Raw genomic sequence first — 24,095 nt, 5'->3', positions numbered from 1 at the left:
ATTACACCCTGTCAGTATAAAAGACTGAGACAGTTTGACATTTTGTGGATAAAAAAAAAAAGTTTAAATGCCAAAGCTGAAGTCTGTGTTGGATTTAGTACCAGAATGACTAACCGGGGGCACAGACTTTGTTATTTAGTTATTAATTCAGTAAAAACTCCTAGTTAATATAAACCCAGCAGCTGCTGCAGGAATGTCAGTGCACTTTAGGAATGATGGGGTTTAGTTCCAGTGAACTGTAGAGTCCTTGGACTACTTCCTTTTGGTCTATAGCCTGTTCCAGGACTCAGGCCAAGTGACTGAAATAGGGATTAGACAGTCGCTATGCAGAGGCAAGGGAAGAGAAATCCTAAGGGACTCCGCAGCCTTGATGGCCAGTCCTACAGGCCCTCTAACCTCTGCCTGCCCTGCCTTGAACCTGAGTCTGCATGCAGGGAGCCCAGTAGAACTTGGCTCAACATGGTACAGTAGAATGGCGCCCCCCTGTGATGTGGGTTAGGACTTTCCCTGGAGTTCAACTGACACTATTTTTTTAAACTATGCAGGCTGCATCAATTTATCTTTTGCGTATGTGGAAGGAGAGAGTCTGCTGATGGCTCTGAAAGATGTGGCTCTGTCTTCAGGAAGGTCAGTATGGAAAATTTGGGCAGAAAGGGAAGCTTTTGCTAAAGCACTCTTGAGAGAAAATGCTGTCTGCTGATGGAATCACACATCTGGGAGTAGGCACCTCTATGCCCTTTATTCACTCTGTCAGTCTGAAATGCAGGTGTACTGTGAGATGGGACTCTCTAAAAATGGCTCCTTGGGTCACCACATCAGATCTGTTCCGTTTACAAGTAAAAGTGGATTTTTCTAACTGCCAGCCTTGCAGACTCAACCTGGAATCTGAGAGTCAAGCTAGACTTTTTTTTTTTTTCTTCGTATGCATCACCTCTGGTAATGATGATTCTCCAGCAAAATGCTGTCCTCAGTTTCGCCTGTGTAACCTCATGGCCTTCAGTAAAATTTCACAGGAATAATGGTGAGCATCATTTGACGATTGTAGGGATACATATGCAACCCCACTAAGGAAAGTAGTTAACAATTCCTGTGTTTGATGCACAAGCAGTAAGAGAATCCAGTGCACTTTCTCAGATCTCTGTTGACTCTGCAGGGCTGACAGTAGTAAAATCTTTTTATCACTAACATCAGCAGATCTGATACTGATACACATGGAGAGCAAGTCTAAAGAACACAAAGGTGCCATTTTTACTTTACTTTTCAGAGTAATGGTCTGAACTGGAAATTTATCAGCCAGAAATGTGTTGGTTCTAGTAAGCAGAGCAGTTTGAAAGGAAAAGTCTTTCTGAATCCAGCTGAAACTAAATACAACCCTGTCAAGAGGCCCTGCAGTTAGAGCTGTCATCTTAGTCCACATCTTTCCATTTGTGCATGTTGCAAAACTACTAAGCAGGTGATCAGCGTGGGAACTTGTTCACTTGAACCCCTGCTCTGCCCGTACTGGGTGTGTTGCTGGTTACGGGAGAGGTGTGTTGGCTGTATCCAGGGGCTGCAGGTTAGCCACAGAGCTGCCTGTACAATATCTAGCAGTGGCTAACTCTAGGAGTCCTTCCCTCCCTTGAAGGACCACTAACTTCATGTGGATTTGAGTTCTCTTCTCCCCGCCCCCCCCACCCTTTTTTTTTTAAGAAAAACATGGACCATTTTTACTATATTAGAATCTTTTTCAGTACTTAGATTTTGCTTTGTTAGTACTTAGAAATAGCTTCCTTTTCTGTGCCTCAAGTTTCCCCTCTGTAAAATGGGGGTAATTATACTTACCCACTTTTGATGTCCTTTGTGATGTAAGCTGCAGCAGTGCTGACTATAGTCTCACTCAGGATTCCAGGCCTTTACATTTGTCACTTTTCAGATTCTCTTGGTACTTGAGGGGTCAAAAGGTGGTTTTCAAAGCCATGTTTGATCTTTGGTTTATAGAAATGTGTCCCTTGGTGCATTGCCATCCTCTGTCCTGATCTGCTCTGAAGAATTCTTCTTCTGCTTCCTTTTCTACTCCCCCTCTGTCCTCCTAAATCGTCATTTTGCATCTGCCTCTTTCTGTCTCTCACAGCTGGCAACATCTGGCCTAACACAAGGAGAGCAGGGTTACAGAATCATAGGCGTGGAAGTGGCCTTAAGAGGTCCTCTAGTCCAGTCCCCTGCAGTGAGGCAGGGCTAAGTATTATCGAGGCCATCCCTGATAGGTGTTTATCTAACCTGATCTTAGAAACCTCCAATGACAGAAATACAGCAACCTCCTTAGTTAATTTCTTCCAGTGGTTAACTAACCTGAAAGGAAGTTTTTCCTAATATCTATCCTAAAATCTCCCTTGCTGCAATTTAAGCTTATTACTACTTGTCCTCTCCAAAATGGTTAAGGAGAATAATTTAACACCCTCCTATTTACAGGACTGGCTCCAGGCATCAGCCCAGCAAGCAGGTGCTTGGGGCGGCACGTCCGGCAATTCGGCAGCAGGTCCCTCACTCCCTGTTGGAGGGAAGGACCAGCCACCAAAGACTGGAGCAGTGGCGGTAGAGCTGATCGTGACCATGGCTTTTTTTTTTGGCTGCTTGGGGCGGTATAAACTCTGGAACTGGCCCTGCCTGTTTATAATACCGTTTCTTGTTCTTAAAGACTTATCATGCCTCCCCTCCCCCAGTCTTCTCTTCTCCAGACTAAACAAACCCAATTTTTTCAATCTTTCCTCATATGTCATGTTTTCTAGACCTTTAATTTTTTTTTGTTGCTCTCCTCTGGACTTTTTCCAGTTTGTCTATATCTTTCCTGATCCCCAGAGCTGGACGCAATACTCCAGTTGAGGCCTTATCAATGCTGAGCATAATGGAAGAATTAGTTATCCTATCTTGCTTACAGCACTCCTATTAGTATATCCCAGAATTATGTTTGTTTTCTTTGCAACAGTATTACATTGTTGACTCATTTACTTTGTGATCCGCTATAACTCCAGATCTTTTTCTGCAGTACTCCTTCCTAGGCAGTCATTTCCCATTTTGTATTTGTGCGATTGATTATTCCTTCCTAAGTGGAGTATTTTGCATTTGTCCATATTCAATTTCATCCTATTTAATTCAGACAATTTCTCCAGATTTTCAAGATTCTGAATTCTAATCCTGTCCTCTAAAGCACTCATAACCCATCCCAGATTGGTATCATTCACAGGCAAGTGTACTGTTGAAGATATTCAATAGAACCAGACTCAGGACAGTTTCCTGTAGAACACCACTCAATATGTCTTTCCAGCTCAGTTGATATCGACTCTGAGTATGGTTTTCCAGCCAGTTATGCACCTACCTTATAATAGGTTCATCTAGGCCGTATTTCTCTAGTTTGTTTCTGAGACGGTCATGTGAGGCAGGGTCAAAAGCCTTGCTAAAGTCTACACTTCCACCCTATCCACAAGGCTTGTAACTCTGTCAAAGATGGACATTAGGTTGGTTTGACATGATTTGTTCTTGAAAAATCCATGTTGACTGTTACTTTATTTTCTTCTAGGTGCTTACATAGTGATTGTTGGAGCAAATAATCAATTATCATTTCAGATAGCAAAGTTAAGATGACTGGTCTGTAATTCCCTGGGTTGCCCTTATTCCCCTTTTCATAGATAGGCAAACACAGTGCCATCTTCCGGTCCTCTGGTATCTCTCCCATCCTCCACAAGTTTTCAAAGATAATCACTAATGTCTTGGAGGTCTCTTCAGCCAGTTCTTTAAGTATTCTAATATGTATTTCATCAGGCCCTCCTGACTTGAAGACCTATAACTTGTCTAAGTAATTCTTAAGTTATTCTCTTCCTATTTTAGCCTCAAATCCTACCCCATTTACACTGATGTTCACTAGCTTAGTGGTCCAATCACTGCTATATTTTTTTAAACAAACAAAAAGAGGCATTTAACTTTGGCCATTGCTGCATTTTCTGTTGTTGTCTTCCCCCTCCTTGAGTAACAAGCCTGCCCTGTCCCTGATCTTCCTCTTGCTTCTCAGTTATTTGTAAAATGCGTTGTTACACTTTCTATAAACTAGTTTTGTGCCTTGGTCTTTCTAATTTTGTCCCTGCATGCTTGTGTTGCTTTTTTATATTTGTCCTTTGTAATTTGACCTTCCTGCTTGTTGTGTAATTCTTGCCTCACTTCCCATCTTTCCTACCCATTGACATAGTTTGCTCTTGTGCCCTTATTAAAGTCTTTTTAAAAAACTGCCAACTCTCCTGAACTTTTCCCTTTAGACTTGCTTTCCAGGGGATCTTATCTACCACTTCTCTGAGTTTGCTGGTCTACTTTTGAGAAATCCATTGTCTTTTTATTGTGCTGTTTTCTTTCCTACCATTCCTTAGAATCGTGAACTCTGTCATTTCGTGATGACTTTCACCCAACTTGCCTTTCACCTTCACATTCTCATCTAGTTCCTCCTCATTTGTCAGAATCAAATTGAGAATAGCCCCACTTTCTCCACCTTCTGTAATTAAAAGTGGTCTCCGTTGCATTCCATGAACTTGTTGGATAATCTGTGCCCTGCTGGATTGTTTTCCCAACAGATGTCTGGTCCACCATCACCACCAAGTCCTGTGTTCTGGATTATTTTGTTAGTTTTTTATAAAAAGCCTCAGCCACCTCTTCTTCCTGGTTTGGTGGTCTATTGTAGACAGACACAATGACATCACCCTTGGCTTCTTTATGCCTTTTATCCTTACCCAGGCACTTAACAGGTCTGCCTCCCACTTCTATCTCAACCTTAGTGCAAACATATACATCTTGGATATACAAGGCAACACCATCTCTCCCTTTTCTCTGCCTGTACTTCCTGAACAAGCTGAACCCTTCCATACCAGCATTCCAGTCATGGGAATTATCCCACCAAGTCTCTGATGCCAGTTATGTCATAATAGTGAGTATTCACTAGTATTTCTGGTTTATATTTATAGTCCAGTTTGTTCTCCATATTTCTTGCATTAAGATACAGACATCTCAGATGTTCATTAGATTTCTCCTCAATATCTCTTTTTATCTGTCCTTTGCTCCTCTACGATTGTCCATGTTTCCCCCAGATTCCAACCCTTCACCCACATCTCCATGTTCTGGACTTACCCATGGGCTTTTGTCTCCTGACCCTGTCGAATCTAGTTTAAAGCCCATCTACCAGGCTAGCCAGTCCATATCCGAAGATACCCTTCCCCTTCCTGGATAGGTGGACTCCATCTGTGCTCAGCAGTCCTTCTCAGATCAGGATCCCATGCTTGAGGAAGTCAAAACCTTCCTGGTGACACCATCCGCTCAGCCATGTATTTACCTCCAGAACGTGTCTGTCTCTGCTCAGGCCTATGCCCTTGACCAGAAGGATAGATGAGAACAACACCTGTGCCCCAATATCCTTCACCCTCCCTCCCAGAGCCCTGTAGTCACTCTGGATCTGCTCTGGGTCAGACCTGGCAGTATTGTTAGTGCCCACATGGACAAGCAGCTGGGGTTAGTAATCAGAGGGCCAGGGCGGGAGGGATAGCTCAGTGGTTTGAGCATCGGCCTGCTAAACCCAGGGTTGTGAGTTCAATCCTTGAGGGGGCCATTTAGGGATTTGAGGATTGGTCCTGCTTTGAGCAGGGGGTTGGAGTGGATGATCTCCTGAGGTCCCTTCCAATCCTAATAATCTATGATTCTATGATCCTCAGCAATCCCTCTGTAATGTCTCAGGTACAGGCCCCTGGCAGGCAGCACACCTCCCGGGATGCCAGGTCAGGCCAGCAGATGGATACCTCTGTCCCCCTGACCACCATCGTCCTTCGATGCCTCTTGGGAGTGATGGCTGCGATCCTTGCAGCCTTGGTCTCCTTCACTTTTGTGGGGGATTCCTCATCCTTTATTGACAGGGCAGTATACTGGTTTGTCATCTCTATGTCTGGGAGCCAGAGTGGAGCACTGCCAGCTGCTGGAACTAACTAGCAGCCAGATATCTGCTTGTGAAGGAGCCATTTCCTCCTGCCCTGGTGGTGCCACTGCAATCCTCTCCAGCTGATTTCTTTGTCAGAGTGGAGGTCTCCATATGCATATTTGCACTCTTCTCTTTCCTCAAACTGCTGTCTCACTAACCTTGTTCCCGGCTACTGCTTCCTCCCTGCCCATCCTTCTCTTCTGCTGTTTCTGGAATCCCCGGTCTTGCCACAGTTCCTGATTACTTGCCTGCGCCGTCTTGTTTTGACTGACTCTCCTCCCCAGGGATCTAGGGTAATTATGTGTTTTGTAGAGAGCCATGGAGACTTATGGTGATGCTTAGAGTCTAGAAATCGGATATTCTTAAGTAGAAATTACGGCTAGTACAGAATGTTAAATGTCATTAGTATAAGAGCTCTATGTGAAAAAAGGGCAAAATTCTTTCTTTCCCTTTTCCTCAGTGCTTGCACATCTGCCTCTCTGGAGCCGTCTTATGTGTTACGAGCAATTGGGACTGATGAAGACTTGGCTCACTCATCCATAAGGTCAGTGATATGACCCTTGCTGTCTTTTCCAAATTGTTTCCTCTCCTACGCTCAGAGCAGACTCTGTTCTCCTGTCCTACCTTCCCATGCATGCATGATGTTAGCACTTACACAGTATTTCTTTGTTTTGTTTTAGGTTTGGCATTGGTCGTTTCACTACAGAAGAAGAAGTAGATTACACAGTGCAGAAGTGCATACAGCATGTCAAAAGGCTGAGGGAGATGAGGTGAGCCACTTCCTTACTGAGCTTAAAAGACAATGAATTACTGCACATTTCCGCTAAGCTTTTCTGGAATGTGTAAGGCCCTTGATTTCTGGTTTTCCTTATGTTTAAAATTGTGGGAATTGGAGGGTTTTACAGAAATTCAAAAATGGGTGAAAATCCATGCAAAAAGTTATCTTCCCAGTTCTCTGGGTAAATACCAGGGTTAATCCTGGGCCTCCTCTGGCACCCAAGTGGGTTGCTATCACCTGAAGAACACGAGAGAAAATAGAGAAGAAATATTACTTGAATGGAACCTCTCCGGCTGCTGAGGTGAGACACGAGGGCCTGGAGCCAGGAGAGAGCAGGGGAAATCGAGACCGAGGAAGAGCAGGAGGGTGGGAGACCAGCCCTTCCTCCCCTAGTAGGGAAATTTTTTTTACTGTTTGTCAGATTCCTTGGACAGATAGAGAAGCATCTTATTTGTGGCTGATTGTCAGTGATACCGTTATCCTTGGCATACCAGCTGACATCTAATTTTTTTTTTCTATTTACAGTCCACTGTGGGAAATGGTGCAGGATGGAGTTGACCTGAAAAGTATTAAATGGACCCAGCACTAGGAAAGCTGTTGAGTTATAACCTTGGACTAGATGGATGTGGATTAAAGTGAATTTTCTGTACATTCCTGAGGAAAGCCATATGGCATTTGCTTTTTTACATGCAGTGTGGTGGTAGGGGTCTAAACACAGAATCTAAGAAAACAGAACTGAGGTGAAGCTGAATCTCATACACTTATTTACGCACAAGATAACTTGCACTGTGACCTCGCTTCCTTGGAATTGCATTTTCTGTCACAAGAGTGGAACTGGGCCCTTTAACCCTGATTTATCTTGCTGCAGAAGAGTCCCTCTGTTAGGAGGTTCATCTTTCTTGGCATCACATGCATGCTGCAGCAGTTCTGTTTGTGGTAAAGCTTTATTGCCAAGAGCCTTGTTTCACTTACTCCAGTGATTTTTATTTGATTCAGTAACATTAGTCTCAAACAACAACCTGCTTTCTGTGTTCAGATAGTTCTACTTACATAAAGCACCCTAAAGGAAACAGAAATCTTAGTTTATGGTTCTAGAATGGTGTGTACTTGTGTTCAGGGTATATTCCAGGCTCATTCATATCTGCAGTTAAGAGCCTCTTTCCCAATGGAACAAAAGATTTTTGCCTCTTCCAGTTTGGTTTAGTTTGATTTTTGCAGTTCTACATTCTTACATTTGTTTCTCTCCTGATCCTTATACAAGCCAATGTGTGTTAACCCAAAGTCTTCTTCCACCTTTCCAGAATCTAGGATAGGATGATGCACTTTGCTGTCTGCATCAATTGTTTCTTTCCGTGCAGTCTGTCTGTTTGCAAGTAAAGAAAGAAACGTTGTATGTAATAGAATGTATTCCTGGGGCTGGGGGGGAGCAGGATACATTGGCTTTAGTGGAAGCTTTTAGTTTGGCAGGAGTGGTGAGACAGAAAAGACACCAGCTCTAACGCATGGAAATGCTTTAAATACTGTTTGCTCTTTTCTTGGTGATGGAATCTTTCTCCACTACCCATCAAGAATATGACCATGGGCACTAGCATCCTAATTTCTTTCTGGGGCCTGTTGCCTTCCCCGTATTCTAGTCTGCCAAACCGGTTCTGTAGGCAGGAGGTAGGAATAGATGAGCTCTGAGGAGAGTTCTTGACACTCCAGGTTTACACCCTTTTTGTTACTAGAGATGGTCATGGGAACAGCATCCATTCCATTCAGGCATTGGGGAAGACGTCCATTAAAATGGGCTAAGTTGAACTAAATGTCAGTTTTTGGTTTCTTGCCTTCTTTTAGGAATTTAACCCTACGTTATAAAGTGCCTTTGTCTTACCCAGCTTTGTATGCAGACTACTCCTCAGAAGGTAGCTGGTTCACAGATGAATGCTGTGCTAGCCACTTGATCGTAGGCATCCTACTGACACTGCATGTCTCCTGTTGGGGGCTGCAGAGGGACATCTCCTGGCTACCTTGAGGATGAACCCAGACATGAAAGCTGTCTCCTGGAACCTAAATCTCACTTTGCAAGGTGGCGTGCCTTGCAGAGCCCTGCAAACTCTGATCAGGAAGGTTTGTGTTGTATCAGTTGCACCGAGGAGAGTAGATTTGTCCTTTCATAATAGGTGCAGATACTCTTGGATCACTCTCCGTTTGAAGTGGTTGGTGGCTTTAGCAGTTTTAATATTGTTGGGATGGGAACTTATAATGATTTCAAAAAATTGTAAAGACTTGATGTATAACCGGCTTTCAAAAGAGTTGTAATATATATACCTTGTGCATATAGGTCTGAGTAACCATGTAGTAACACTTCCCAGCATGTGTTAAAAACATTTCTCTGAAATTGTTCTGCTTCCTGCATTGTAAATATAAATAAGATTTAAACTTGATTGTTTTCAGTTATACATTTGGAGGAAAACAGATATAAAATGAGGGTGTTAATTGTTCATCCACACAGGTCTATAGAATAACTTAAAACAGAGTAAAAGCCTATTCTGAGGGGGATGTGCTCAGATTTCTCCTCTTGGAAACTCCCTGCACGTCTCGGAATAATCTGCATTTGTTCCATGAATGGCACTCTAGTGACAGGTGCAGCTCTGCATATGGTATAGACAATGGGTATTTGCTGTACTTTGCCCTTAGATTTTTCAGTCAGAAACAATACACTCCCAATAAAATTACATACATAAAATAGCCCACATACAATATTGTGAACAGGTTATGCAGGTTGAGGACTTATAAAGACACTGAGGTTAGTAAACCACCACCTACTCTGCCATTAAGGATCTAGAATGATAAAACTCCCAAAGCTTAGCCAAAGTCTTCTGTGAGCTCTGTCTCCTTTCTAGATGTCTTAGAGTTTGATTAGACATCCTCAAACTTAATATACCTGCTCTGATTTAATACAGTGTGATTTGGATCCTTGATCATTTGAAAAGAGCCCTGACGACTTGAACGTGAGTAACATCTGAAGTAAGAAGATTGAGACTTTAGTACTGCATGAACTGGTTTGGGTAACAAGAGACCCTCCATTCACGGATGTATGTTTCAAAGTGTTAAATAATGATAATGTTTGCAGTGTTGTGGTAGCCATGTTGGTCCCAGAATATTAGAGAGACAAGATTGGTAAAGCACTATCTCTTATTGGCCCAACTTCTGTTTGAGAGAGACAAGCTTTGGAACTTACACAGAGCTATTCTTCAGGTCCTGAAGTTGGTCTGCTAAAAGACAATACATCACCCACCTTGTTGCAAATAATGACAATATATGACTCCAGATGGAAAAAAAGAAATTATGGTGATCCTTCCAGTCACACAAGTGAAAGAAGAAAGAAAACAAAGTAGTGGAGGTGAACCACTGGCTGCTCAACTGGGGTGAAGCTGAAAGTTTTGTGGTGCATGGGGCTACAGTCAGATTGGGGGGGGTAGGTGAATGGGCTGGCCTGCATCTCACAGGTAGATGAGCTAACGTGCTTAGTTGGAGACTAGCTGCAGTAGCTAGGAAGGCATTAAACTAACGGGGAGGGGGAGTGCTAAGAAGGTACACGCTCAAACGCTGTGTATTGTGAACAAATTGAACCAATGTGACAAAGTGAAAAAAAGGAAAACTATCAATTGCTTATAGTGCTAAGGTGTCTGGGTGCCAAGCAAGAAGAAATCTGATAGAATTGGCATTACTGATATCTAGAGGGGTGATTTGCATGCTAAAATCACTAGTTATAACCTGTTTAGAAAAGGTAGGGAGCATGGCACTCTACATTAGACACCATTACCTGTTTTAAAGTTATTGATAACTCCAAACCACACACTCTTGAATGCGTGTGGATCAGTGTACTAATTCACAAAGCCCAGATGGGAGGTGCTGGCAGGGGTCTGTTACAGATCACTGAATCAAACCAGAGAACAGGATCAGTTATTCCATAAGTACCTGTCTATAATGTGTGGACTTCAGTTTGGGAGACAAATGCTTAAAGCTCTCTTGCAGCCACTAGTAAATCATCATTAGAGTTTCTAAAAATTATAGATGGTAATTTACCTCACATCAGGAGCAATAATTTTGTTAATTGGTTTGGACATTATTCTGACTGATAAAGATGAATTCATCACTGGACTGGAAGCTGATGAGTGCTTAGGGACCCGTGATCATGGCCAAATAAAATACGCTCCTAGCAAGTTTTGTACTTGGTGCTTCAAAAGGGTTAATTTCCCAACACTGATGAAAATGGAGTATAATGGGTTAGGAGGGAAACCTTAGAAATGCAAATGAAAGTGGGAACCCCGGAAGAAGAGAGTATGTGATGGCCAAAAAGCTACTATCCCAAAATCAAGGAAGAGGACAGGTTTGGTTAAAAACCCATCCTGCTTCTGTGGCGAAGTGAAGGCAGCAATTAGAAGTAAATAAAAGCAATATACAAGTGATAAAGGGGGAAGCATATAACTTCACATTGATATTGATTGCTGTGAAATGCAGAAAATTTATCGGGAACGATTTGAAGAGCATGATCTGTTTAGCTTATCAAAGGGAAGACTGAGAAGTGACTATCCGTGTAGAAGTATCTTCAGAACATACCAACTACTAAAGGGCTCTTCAATCTAGCAGGGAAAGGCAGAACAAGAACCAAGGCCTAGAAGCTGAAGCCAGACAAATTAAAATTAGAAATAAGGCAGGTGTTTTAACAGTGTGGGTGATCAACCATTGGAACAAAACACCAGGGGAAGTGATGGGTTCTCCATAGCGCAGTGGTTCTCAAACGGGTTCGCGAGGGTACCCCAGGAGGTCTGTGAGTCATGTCTGGGGCCACCAGCCCCACAGATCAACTCCTTCCCCTCCCTCCTAGCACCTTCTGCACCCCACTCAACAACTGTTCCATGGCATGCAGGAGGCACTGAGAAGGAGAGGGAGGAGCGGGGATCAGGGTGGGGCCTTGGCGGAAGGGGTGGAGTGAGGGCAGAGCCTGGGGCTGAGCAAGGGTTGAACACCCCCATGGAAAATTAGAAGACAGCTTGGATGTCCATGAAAATTTTTAAATTAAAATGGGGGTCCTTGAGTTGTTCACGTTTGAGAACTGCTGCCATAGTGTGATATCTTCATATCAAGATGGGGTGTCTTTCTAGAAGTTGTGCTTTAGCCAAACACAGGCTATTGGGCTCAATTCTGGGATAATGGTAAAATGTAATCATCTGTGCTATACAGGATGTCATGCTAGGTGATGGAATGGTCCCTGCTGGGATCCTGCAAACAGGAGGAAGATGGCTTTTCAAGAACACACTGCTTGTAATTTTAACTTTGACACTTGTTACTGAAAGAATCAGCTGCGAACAATCACCTCCCCACCAACACCAGCCAAATCGTTTGATCCATGAGCAATTCAGTGTTTTTCTGTTAAGTTCTTCCTTCTCAAAGAACTAGCTGTCTTCTTTGTTTTACTGTAGTTTGCCACCAGGTTTCACTATAAAAACCCTATTTTATGCTTTTTAGCCATCTACCTATAGTTTGTCTTAGAAAATTCATTTGTCCTGAAAATTGCTGGATTTCCTAGGAAGGCAAGGAAGAATTTTTCTGCAGTGTTTGAAGAAAATTGGTCAAACTTCTTGTTACAGGTTATTAAAAGTCATCATAGTTTTAAATTGCACTTGACAATTTTTTCATTCTAGTTGTCCCATTATCGCTTCTGGTGGTGCCTTGCCCTGCATCACTTCTGCTCCTAGACCCATGTCTCTCCTCTAGATGCTCTTGGAGTACAGCATCAAACTCAGCCATCAGTTCCACAATTTTAAGGAAGTTTCCATTGTATGGCACATACAGCTGATCTGAAGTGTCACGCAGTGCTAGGTTTTGGGTAGCAAGCATTCTCACAATGACAATGAGCCTTTTCAGAACATTTTGCCAGTAAAGAGACTCTGATGCAATCTTCTCTTGATGCTGGTCATCTATGGTGGCCTTTAATCTTAGTCTCATCTCAAGCTCTTTCCAGCTATGGAATGTTCCTTGGTGATTTGCTGCTTTCTCATGGCATGCCAGATTTCTAGCCAGATATTTCCAGTCGTTTGTTCCTATAGAACCCAATGTGGCTGGAACATTAGACTAGGAGAGTTTGCAACAAAAATAGTATGCAGCATTCTGGGGTTTTGAGTACATAAGCCGTGGCTTCTCTGCTTTGTCATCATTGGGGATTTCACGCCAGTAATGTGTTGGATGGAAACTTCTGTTTTAATTGTCTTTGGGGAACATTAGGTTTTTCACTTGCTGTGGCCCATCCAGTACAAGGAAGTCCCTCAGGCTACTGCTCAAGTGGGTTCACAGTCCTAGATCATCTAGACTTAAGGAACTAAACTCAGCAGCAGCTGTTTCTTGCGCCTCCACCACACCCTTCTCTGATCTGCACTTTTCTTCAGGAATGTGCATGGTTACATCTATTTGAGATGGAGGTATGGATGCTGCAGTAGCTGCCAGGTGACCTTCAGTCTGACTAACTGGAAGATCAGGCATCTCCTCACCACTCACATCCTCACTGCGGCAGGAAGGCTCACCATAAACATTTGTGTCTGTGTATCTCAGGAGAGCGCCTTCCTGCTTAGATAGAAAAGCTTCCTTTGCTTGCTTTCTTTTTCTGAATGCTGCCCCAGAGGGGCGTTTTCTTCCTTCACTCATGACTGCTGTTCTGTGCCAGCTATAGTGGCTCTCACCACTCAGTTGAAGGGACAAACAAGTAGGCTGGTAGCAGGGCCTGAGAGAGGGAAGATACCAGTGCCTTGAGGACCTAACTGGCTCCTACTACTTCAGTTGACTGCCTGTTCTCCTCAAGTGAGTTCAGGGAAGCAGCAGGAAACAGGGAGCTCCCTGAGAAACTGGTGTTAATCAGTCCAGGCTCCTAGGGGTGCTAGAGAGGTACATAAGAGGCTCCTCCTCCTCTCTCTCCCTGCAGCTCCTGCTACTTTCTGTTCTTCCCTCTCACCTTTTCTCCTGCCTGCCTGTTATGTCTCCTGTGCCTTCCTTCCTCCAGCACCGCACTCCACCATCTCTGTGCATCTAGAGCAGAGAGAATACATATGCACCAGCAGCAGACGCAATTTTCTACACTCTGGATCCTAGTGGCACCCTCCACCCAATCTGACGCCTGATATGGCCGCCTCAGTTTGCCTCATGGTAAGGCCAGCCCTGGCAACTGTACACGGCTCCTTTGTTGTCTTCAATAAATTGCTGGTTTTGCCCCAGAGCTGTTTTTTTAAAGACTTTTCCAGCCAGCCCAGTACATTATCTATAAGCTATCTAGGCTTTTCTCTTCTCCCCTCTCACCCTCACTCAGATTCATTCCGTCCCTATTTGAATGGGCCTTGTAGACAGCCAAATTTTCCCCTTTTAAATATATACACATTGCTCCTTTGCTCCCTGTACTTGTAAACAGACCTTCCTTTCTAGGGGCTTCCTGAGCCCCTTTCCCCGCTACCTCCTGAGCCCCTCCCTCCTGCATGGAGCTGCCCCCATCCTGAGCCCTTTTTGGCAAAACTGGGCATTTGTCCCATTTGCTTTTGCCAACTGATGATGGACAAATGCCCAGTTTTGCCAAACAAGTCGGGCTGTCTGGGGCAGGACTTAAAAAGGGGACTGTCCTGGCCTGAACAGGACATATGGTCACCCTAGACTGTAGTAAGAGCTGCCCTGGGCGCCTGGGCTAGGAGCTGGGATGCCCGAGAGCAGCCCCCAGACCCTGTCCCTGCCCCCCAGAGTGTGCCATCCAGGACAGGTGGAGGGGCCAGGGCTCCCCACAGCAGCCTGGGCTCCCTGGGTAGCTCTTACCACAGCCCAACTTCTGGTCAGGGAGGAGGGATGGCCATAGGGGAAAGGGAGGAGCAGGGGTGGGGCCCCATGTTGACAGTGTGTGTGTACAGGAGGGCAATGTTCTTTGTAGCCTGGGCCCCAATAAATCTTAAGCTGCCTCTGAGGGCAAGGGAAGTGCGCCTTAGCCCCTGCTACCCGGGCTGGAGCATGCTCAGTGCAACTGGAAACTTCAATTTAATTACCAAATTCTAAGATGGCCTTATGGAGCCTGTGCAAGATTTTAAAAGGCTTGTAACTTGGCTAATGTTGGGCAGATTTTCATGGGGCCAGACATCCCTAACACCAGGTCAACCCCTTGCTAAAATTCAAGCCCCTGCTCCAAAGTATGGAGGCATTCAAGCTTCTCAAGTGAATGGTTGTAACATATTTCTATCCTAATCTAAAAAATGATTTGTGCTGAAATAACACTCTCCCCACCCCAGCCTGAGGCAGATACCCAGCAAGGAAAATTTCAGCCCAAATAATTAAAGTTTGGCAAAGTTATAAGCAACTAGAAACAGGATCTTATAATGGAAAGTGTCAGGAAACCTGAAGTATATGTGTTACTCTGTATTTGCATTGCTGGGAGTAACTAATTCAAATCAGTTTAATCCCTCATTTATGTACCAACAAGGGAGTTAAGTATGGCTGTAGAATGTAGAGTGTAGAATGGACAGTATTGTCATTTTATTTCAATGATTTCAATTAATGCCTCAACTTGGGGTGGTTATTAGTATATTCCTGTTCTGTGAATTTGGGCAGCTCTACAGGGCCAGCATTGTAGCGGATTTTAAGATATGCAAAGTAATTTTCTACATTCATACAGATATTTCAGAAGTTGCATGAATTAAGTATTTAGTCATCTCTTTACCTGTTTATTCCCATACTGTATGTGCTGTATAGAGCATTCCCTAATTGTTATATTCTTTGGTAAATGTGCACTGTGATGGGGCATTGCCCACATACTGGCCTCTAAGGGGTTATTAGAGCCCTAGGGAGGCTGTGCAGGAGGCAGCCAATTAGAGAAGGTCTGGGCAGAGCAGCCAAGCAGGGCATGGCAGGCCCATAAAAGAAGATCTGCAGGGAGAGTCCAGTAAGTTATCTCCTGGAGCTTAAGAAGGGAAGACTGGATGCCTGGCAGGAAGAAAAAAGCTAGTTCCCTGGACAGAACAGTGCTACTATCAGGGACTAAGGGGGCTAGAAAGAACTCCTGCCTAGCTGCTGGGATTTGCAGGCTGAGGCAAGAGTAGAGAGGGTGCTGGGGCCAGGGCTGGCTCCAGGCACCAGTGCAGGAAGCAGGTGCTTGGGGCAGCCAATGGAAAGAGACCAGAGGCAGGCCCTGCTCACAGAAGCTGGCAAGGAAAGGGATGATGTTGCAAAAATACACATACCTAAAAGGTACCTGAACACTCGGATACTTGCACATTCCACACAGATAACAAGGAACAGGCTAACCCATCCTAAAGATGAGCAAAAGGGTAATATGATGGATAGCGTTGTTTTGTTCCAACCAACGTGTACAAGGTGAGAGACGGCACCTTTCAGCGTAGAGGGGTTGTATCTTGCTACTTAAGAGGGTTTGCACTTCAAAACGACAGGAGTGATGTGTAACTTGTTTGTATAAGAATTCACCCGAGGAGTTGTCTTTGTCCAGCCTAGGGGGCAGTGGAGAGTCCCGCCCCTGACTGAGCCAGTCCATTGTCAGGGGCACATATTCATAGTACGTCCTGTAGAGTCTGCTGAAAACTATTACTGTGCTTCGTTTGACAATAATCCTGGCCGGGTGCCTTCGTACCTTATTGGAGTCTGTGGTCATTGGGGGTTCTCTCGGGGTCTGCTGTGCCAGCTATCTGCGCAGAGCCGGGGCAGCACACTGAGGGAACACACACACACGTAGCTGACTGTTATCAACAGTGAATAGAGCAGAGCGCCACACCGATGACATCTGACAACACCCCCCACCTACAGGAGCAGCTCCCATTGGCTGGGACAGGGCAGGGGACTAACTAGCACGCATACCAGGTGGCTGTTGAGGGGTCATGGCATGTGCCTCTCCTGCTGCTGCTGGCCCTCTTCTTGCACTCTTCCTGTAGCTGGGCTCGAGATGTGGCATATGCCCTGTGGTAAACTGCAGTCTGTTGCCCCATTGCAGGCACCCAGAAGTTGGAGTTATCTATCCCTGTCTCCGAGTGCTGGGAATGGGGCTGCACCCCCATAACCCCATCATTGCATCCTTCCACATCCCAACCCCCCACATCCCATCCCCCTCACTGCATCCCTCCCTGTCTCAACCCCCTGTGCTCCCCGTCTCAACCCCTAGCGCTCCATCCCTGCATCCCTTCCCGTCTCACCCCCGCAGCATCCCCATCCCCCTCACTGCATCCCTCCTCGTCCCAACCCCCCCACATCCCCGTTGCTGCATTCCTCCCTATCCCCATCCCCCTCACTGCATCCCTCCCCGTCCCAACCCCCCCACATCCCCGTTGCTGCATTTCTCCCCATCCCCATCCCCCTCACTGCATCCCTCCCCCATCCCCACCTACCCATCCTAGCACCCCTTATAGCGCTCTCTCACACATCCTCTCTGCCTCCCAGAGCTGCCACCCCCATGTCCCTCACCCCCCACAGCCCTGCACCCCATTCATCTCCATACACTGCTGCACTCCCATTGTGTCCCTGTACACCCCTGTGCACTCCGTGATCGGGCAGCCAAACCCCCAAAAGCTAGTAGATATTCTAATACCTAGATTCAGCAGGCCAGCATAAAACAGCTTCTTTATTACCTTACTGGTTACTCAGACGTCCAAACGACACAGTTCCCTTCAAGTGATCCAGCCTCAGGCCTCCATCCAGGTAACAACGTCAAATATGACGAACATTTTTGTAAATCTTATTTCATCATATAAAAGAAAAGGTTCTACCAATCCCAAAGGATTGGACACATTACCTCCCAGGTTAACGAATGTTTCAGATCTTACCCAAATGGATGCTACCACCAATTCTTATTAACTACAATCGAAAGGTTTATTTATAGAAAGAAAGAAAGAAAGATGAGAGTTAAAATTGGTTAAAGGAATCAATTACAGTAATGGCAAAGTTATTGGCTCAGGCTTGTAGCAGTGATGGAATAAACTGCTGGCTTAAGTCAAGTCTCTGGAGTACATCCACAGCTTGGATGGGTCATTCAGTACATTGTTCAGAGCTTCAGGTCATGGCTACACTGGCACTTTACAGCACTGCAACTTTTGCGCTCAGGGGTGTGAAAAAACACCCCCCTGAGCGCTGCAAGATACAGCGCTGTAAAGCCTCAGTTTAATCAGTGCTGCAGCGCTGGGAGCACGGCTCCCAGCGCTGCAGGCTACACCCGTAAGGGATGTGGTTTACATGCAGCGCTGGGAGAGCTCTTTCCCAGCGCTGGCGCTCTGACTACACTCACACTTCAAAGCGCTGCCGCGGCAGCACTTTGAAATTTCAAGTGTAGCCATACCCTCAGTTTGTAGCAAAGTTCCTCCAGAGGTAAGAAGCAGGACTGAAGACAAAATGGAGAAGATGCAGCTGCCTTTTATAGTCTTTTGCCATGCCGCCTGTGTTTCCTTTGTTTCAAACAAAAAGCTGCCCAGCACATGGCTTGGAGGCCTTAGAGTTCTGTCCATAGACATGCCCCTGCATGCCTTGCTGAGTCATGAGGTAGATGTATCTGCCTTCTCTCAATGGGTCAGTTGTATTGCTGATGGTCCTTAATGGGCCATCAATCAGGCTAGGTAGAACTGAAGCCCAAACTGTTTGGGGATGACCAGAAGCATAGCACAACTTTGAAATAGAGACATACATACAAAGCTGTAACTCATCAAACAAAGGGGATACAAACATATAATGAGATTATCATATTTGGCAAGTTATAACATTTTTGAAGATACCTTACATGGCATATTTGGCATAACGCATTACAATTTTACAATATTAATACTCATAATATCCTCATGTCCCCCAGATTCCATACAGTGTCACACTCCCACATCCTCATGCATCTGTAGCCTTCTGCCTCCCCATTCACGCCACATACCCCCCATGCTCCCTCCTCTCTCCTTCACTGCCCTCTCTCACCCCCACCCTGCTCTTGTGCTTGACATCTTTCCCTCCTCATCCTCTCTCCTCCACACACCCCCCATCTTTTCCCCTCCTCCCTTCCCGACTGGGGGTGTCTGCGTTGGCAAGTGTGTGCATGCATGCACTGTATGTAAGAGACTGTATGTCTTTGTGTAGGGGCGTGTGTGTATTGCCGCATGTGTATATACCTGTGTGAATACAATTTGTAGCCTAACTCTTTGACTTTAATTCCTTTTTGTGGCTCGCACACAAAAAAATTAATGACATAAAATATGTGTATTCATTTCATAACAAGTTTTTAAAAGAGAGGGGTCTCTAAGATAAATGTATTATTTCTTAAAAAGTGGTGGTGGTTGTTGACTAGTAATTTCAGAAGAGCCAATGTATCATACATTTCTCCCCACCTTTGTCTAGCTACATTATAAACTCTTTCTTGCAGACTCTCTTTTTATGTGTATGTCCAGCATCTATCACCCTGGAGCCCTGATCTTAGGTGGGGTCTCTAGGCATTAAACAATAATTATAATTGTGTTATTGCTGGTTATACACTCTATGGAAGTATATGTGTTAGTGCATGCTAGATGTGTACACATGAATACATGTGTGTATCTGCATGTAGGTGTGGGAGTCAGTTTCTACAGATTTATTTATATAGGGATATGGACAGGTGTGCATTTCTGTGGTTGTGCTCTATGGATTTGTATTTGGGCTTCAGGGGTGGGCCTTTAATGGAAAGAATCATGAAAACCTTTGTGAAATTTCATTTTTTTAAAATTACCCTTTTTGACTATTTCACTGCCAGCTCTAGCATCCTGTAACAAATAAAACCTGAAATTAGCATAATACATCTGTCAAAACAATAAATATGCTGTTTGGGCCTTGCAGTGAAAATGAGCATGAGAGCGAGGGCAGGGGAGAGCAAGCAATGGAGAGAAGACAGGGTGCAGGGGGATGAGGGATTGGGCTGGGGATGAGAGGTTTGGGGTGTGGGAGGGGCTCAGGGCGAGAGTAGGAGTGTGGTGGGTGAGGGCTCTGGCTGGGACGGGGATGAGAGGTTTGAGGTGTCAGAGAGGCTCAGGGCTAGGGCAGAGGGTTGGGGTGCAGGGGGGTATGAGGGCTCTGTCTGGGGCTGGAGATGGGTTTGGGGTGCTGGAGGGGGCTCAGGGCTAAGGCGGAGAGTTAGAATGCAGGGGAATGAGGGCTTTGGCTGGGACTGGGGATAAGGCGTTTGGGGAGCTGGAGGGCTCAGGGCTAGGGCAGAGGGTTAGGGTGCGGGGGGGTGAAAGCTCTGGCTGGGGGCTCTCGGGTGGGACAGGGCTGGGGATGAGTTTGGGGTGTAGGCAGGCTGCTCTAGGATAGGATCCGGAGAGGAGGACTCACCCCAGCCCTTTCCCTGCCAGCAGCAGCGAGCTCTGGGGTAGGGACCCCCCTTCCCGCCCCCCCAGCAGCACACTCACTCCCACCACTGTCACTGCATGTGCTCGTAGGGCCCCTCTCAGGTCCAGGAATCTCCCTCGCCTCCCCCATGGGTGCCAGGGGGTGCTGCGTGCGCCTCCTCCACTGCTGTTGCCCCTGACTGTAGCCTCACTGGGGGTGGGGGATGGGGCTGCCTCCTTGCCCAGCATGGGGCAGGAGTGGTGACTGGGGGCGGGGCTGTACTGGTGGAGGGTCCTGCCAGAAAAGGGAAGGGTCTGAGGAGGAAGGGCAGGCTCAGAGTCAGTCTGCCCTGGCAGTCGATATGGGGGGCACTAGGACTCGGCGCCAGCAATAGCTGCAGAGAGGCAGCATGGAGCTGCACGGAAGAGGCAGGGATGCTTTGCTCCCTTCGGGACCCAGGGATATGCACAGGGCCAGCAAGGGGGGGCCAGGGGACACTCAGGGGAGGCACGGGGGGCAGCAGGTGGGGCCAGGGGGGAGACCTGGCCCCAAACATTGGTGGAGCTGGGCTCCTTGGCTGTGAATATTGCTGGTGCTCAGGCACCACATAGGTATATAACTTGCCGCCCATGCTCCCAGTACTGGGGAGGTGAACGGAGAGCAAGGGGACTGTCTCCTGTATGTTCAGTACTTGCACCCACTGGTGTGTGGGCAGTGAAGAGAAGAATCAGGAGAAAGCAGACTGATCCAAAGGCAGTGATGAAGAGCTGGGTCTTCTAGGGGGGTGACAAGTGGGGAGACTTGGCCAAGGGGAGGTAGCAAGGGGGAAAAGTAGAACAGTACCGTGGGGTAGATGGAGGTGACTGAGACAAAGGCTACATCCAGACTACCCGCCGATACGGCGGGTTAAAATCGATTGCTCGGGGATCGATATTTCGCGTCTAATCTGGACGCGATATATCGATCCCCGAGCGCACTTATATCGATTCCGGAACTCCATCAACCCCAACGGAGTTCCAGAATCGACAGGGAGAGCCGTGAACATCGATCCCGCGCAGTGTGGACGGGTGAGTAATCCGATCTTAGATATTCGACTTCAGCTATGTTATTCACGTAGCTGAAGTTGCGTATCTAAGATCGATTCCCTCCCCCCGTAGTGTGGACCAGCCCAAAGAGACAGTAGGGCATAGGAGCAGAAAGGATCAGACTTGGGGGGAACGGGTAGAAGGGTCTGTAACCATTAGAGTACAGTTCCCTCAACACCTAGAATAGAATCAAGATTCCTGAATTTCAACGTTTCTCTGCTGTCAGCACATGGCTGTGAAACCCACTGGCAAACTGAATGCTTTCTCTCTCTCTCTAGTGCCAGATGCACAGAGCATGACAACCTACTACTGCTATCAGTTATTCTGTAAGACCAAGAGGTCTGGGCTGTGGATCTAATGGTTCTACTCCTGGTGCTGAACCATGTGAGATTTAATATAGTTTCATTTGAGGGAGTCTCTGCTTTCAGTGTGCTTTTTTAGGCACCTAGGAAATTACTTATGAAAATATATTAAAAGAAAGTTAAGGTGGCAAAGTTAAGCACTTAAAAGTTAGGAAATGCCAGAACTAACATTGCCTGTACAACCTAAATTCAGCCCCCTTGTACATATGTATTTTGATACAGTCTTTAATCATATGATAACATACTATTTTTTCCACAGGACCCCGCCTCACTCAGTGTCCCACACAATTTTATCTTATTCCTCTCATACACCGTCACTGACCACTGCAATATATATAGGTGTTGTGATGCAGCAGTTAGTTGCAGCAAGTTATCAGATCTTCCACCATGATCCAAGGACAGGTGCAACTGCAGCTAGAGGGAGCTGGGAGCATGTCTGAGCAGATGATCCAAAGGGCCTGTCTTGGCTCTAAAACAGAGGAATGTTTGAATGAGTTGTAAAAACTACTGCAGAGTTTCAGGGTCATTAGAATATCTGCAACCACCCTCTGTAGCAGCTCCACTAGATATGTCAGGAAATGGGAATAGAAGAGTGCTTCTCTCCATTCTTACGCTCTGCTGCATGCTGTAAATGCCCTCCTGAACTCCACTTCTGCCCTGGCATTCACACAGTGCCAGGCAGCCTCCCTGCTCTGGTGCTGCACTGTTGCCCTGGAAAGTTCTAGCAGGCTGTTGGCATACACCACAGTGCATCACAAGGCTCAGTCTGAGCAGCCGAAGGGGATGTCCTAGAGGGAATGCACAGGATAAGGATGAGCAGGCGCTAACAGCTGGAAAGTCTGGAAAAGGTGACATAGTTAAGTGTATGTTAGGCTAAATAGTTTGTGTTTGCCAAGCCCAGGCTAATGTTGTAATGTAATCAAGAAAAGGCCCAAGAGTTTATCTGGCACTCCTGTGCACCTAAGCAGTGGGCAGGGCAAGGGTGTTCGGTTTTGTGCAAGTAGAAAGTTGGCAACCCTATGTGCAGAGCAGTGTGCACCTAACCCACTGCTCTGCACGTAGGGTTGCCAACTTTCTACTCGCACAAAACCAAATACCCTTGCCCTGCCAGGGCCGGCTGTAGCCATTTTGCAGCCCCAAGCCCGGCAGCACACCGTGGGGGGGCGCTCTGCCATTCCAATGGACCTCCCGCAGATGCCTGCGGATGCTCCACCAGAGCCGCGGGACCAGCGGACCCTCCGCAGGGACGCCTGCGGGAGGTCCACCAGAGCCGCCTGCCACCCTCCTGGCAACTGGTAGAGCGCCCCCCGCGGCATGCCACCCCAAGCACGTGCTTGGTGCACTGGGGCCTGGAGCCGGCCCTGTGCTCTGCCCCTGCTCCAAGGCCCTGCCTACTGCTCACTTCATCCATTCCTCCCTTTGTCGTTCACTCTCCCCACTCTCACACACTCGCTCATTTTCACCAGGCTGACTCAGGGGGCTGTGGTGCTGGAGGGGGCTCTGAGTTGTTTAGAGTATGGGAGAGCGCTCCAGGCTGAGGCAGGGGGTTGGGGTGTGAGAGGAAGTGCAGGCTCTGGGCTGCGGGTTCCGAGGTGGGGCCAGAGATAAGGTGGTCAGGGTGCAGGAGGGGGCTCTGGGGTGGGGCAGGGGGTTGGGGTTTGTGTGAGGGCTCTGGCTGGGGGTGCAGACTCTAGGGTGGGGCTGTGGGGTTTGAGGTATAGGCGGGTGCTCCGGGCTGGGACCGAGAGGTTCAGAGGGCAGGAGGGGGATCAGGGTGGTGGTGGCGGCTCAGGGTTGCAGGCTCCAGGCAGCGCTTCTCTCACGGAACTCCTGGAAGCAGCATGTCCACCCCCCCAGTTCCTACCCAGAGGCACAGCTAGGCAGCTCTGCACACTGCCCCGTCCACAGGTGCCACCCCCACAGTCGGTAGGGTGGCACTTGGGGTAGCATGTGGAGCTCCCTGGCTGCCCCTACACATAGAAGCCAGAGGCAGGACATGGTGCTACTTCCTGGGAGCTATGCAGCACCGGCAGCTGGACACAGTGGCCCAGTCAGCAGTGCTGACCAGACCCACCAGAGTCCCTTTTCCAGTGGGTCCCCTGTCGAACACTGGACACCTGGTCACACTATCTGCACCTGCCTGGCACGGGACCGTGCTCGCCTCTCGCAGGGCTGCACAGCGGGAAGGGGGCACAGCCGGCAGGTGGAGTTTTGGGGCACCAGGCTCCGTGACAGGAGGGCTGCAGGTCGTTCCGCCAGGCGCGGGAGAGCCACGCCAGGCGGAAATGCCGGGCGGGGATGTTGGCTACGAGGCCCAAGCGGCAGGCACGGGGAAAAGCAGCAGCAAGGCGCGCGACGAACAGCAGTGCCAGCGCCGCGCGCGCAGCTGCAGGGCAGCAGATTCCCTGGGGCCGAGGAGCAGCCAGCTGCGCCGCGCGCCACATAGGCCCGCCCACTCTGCAGCAGGGCGGAGGCGGCGCGCGCGACAGGTCGTCACCACAGCTCCGCCCCGCCCCCTCCGTGCTAGGCCCCGCCCCCTCCCTCGCGGCGGC

The 24,095-nt window shown here is 47.3% G+C and overlaps 1 protein-coding gene across 3 annotated transcripts in view; it reads left to right on the top strand.

Annotated features, from left to right (window-relative positions):
• Window positions 1-7,407, top strand: part of NFS1 (NFS1 cysteine desulfurase) — a 35,826-nt gene extending 28,419 nt beyond the window's left edge. For all 3 annotated transcript variants that reach the window (XM_050918632.1, XM_050918633.1, XM_050918634.1), the window contains 4 exons: window positions 546-627; window positions 6,441-6,524; window positions 6,661-6,750; window positions 7,284-7,407. In XM_050918632.1, coding sequence (XP_050774589.1) covers window positions 546-627; window positions 6,441-6,524; window positions 6,661-6,750; window positions 7,284-7,347 — 320 coding nt within the window. In that variant the 3' untranslated portion in view covers window positions 7,348-7,407. The remainder of the gene's footprint in view (window positions 1-545; window positions 628-6,440; window positions 6,525-6,660; window positions 6,751-7,283) is intronic.
• The last annotated feature ends 16,688 nt before the right edge of the window (window positions 7,408-24,095 follow it).

This window comes from Gopherus flavomarginatus, chromosome 11 (assembly GCF_025201925.1).
Source record: "Gopherus flavomarginatus isolate rGopFla2 chromosome 11, rGopFla2.mat.asm, whole genome shotgun sequence".
Lineage (NCBI taxonomy): Eukaryota > Metazoa > Chordata > Testudines > Testudinidae > Gopherus > Gopherus flavomarginatus.
Note: the sequence above shows the minus strand (reverse complement) of the source record. Positions and strands in the feature narration are given on the sequence as shown.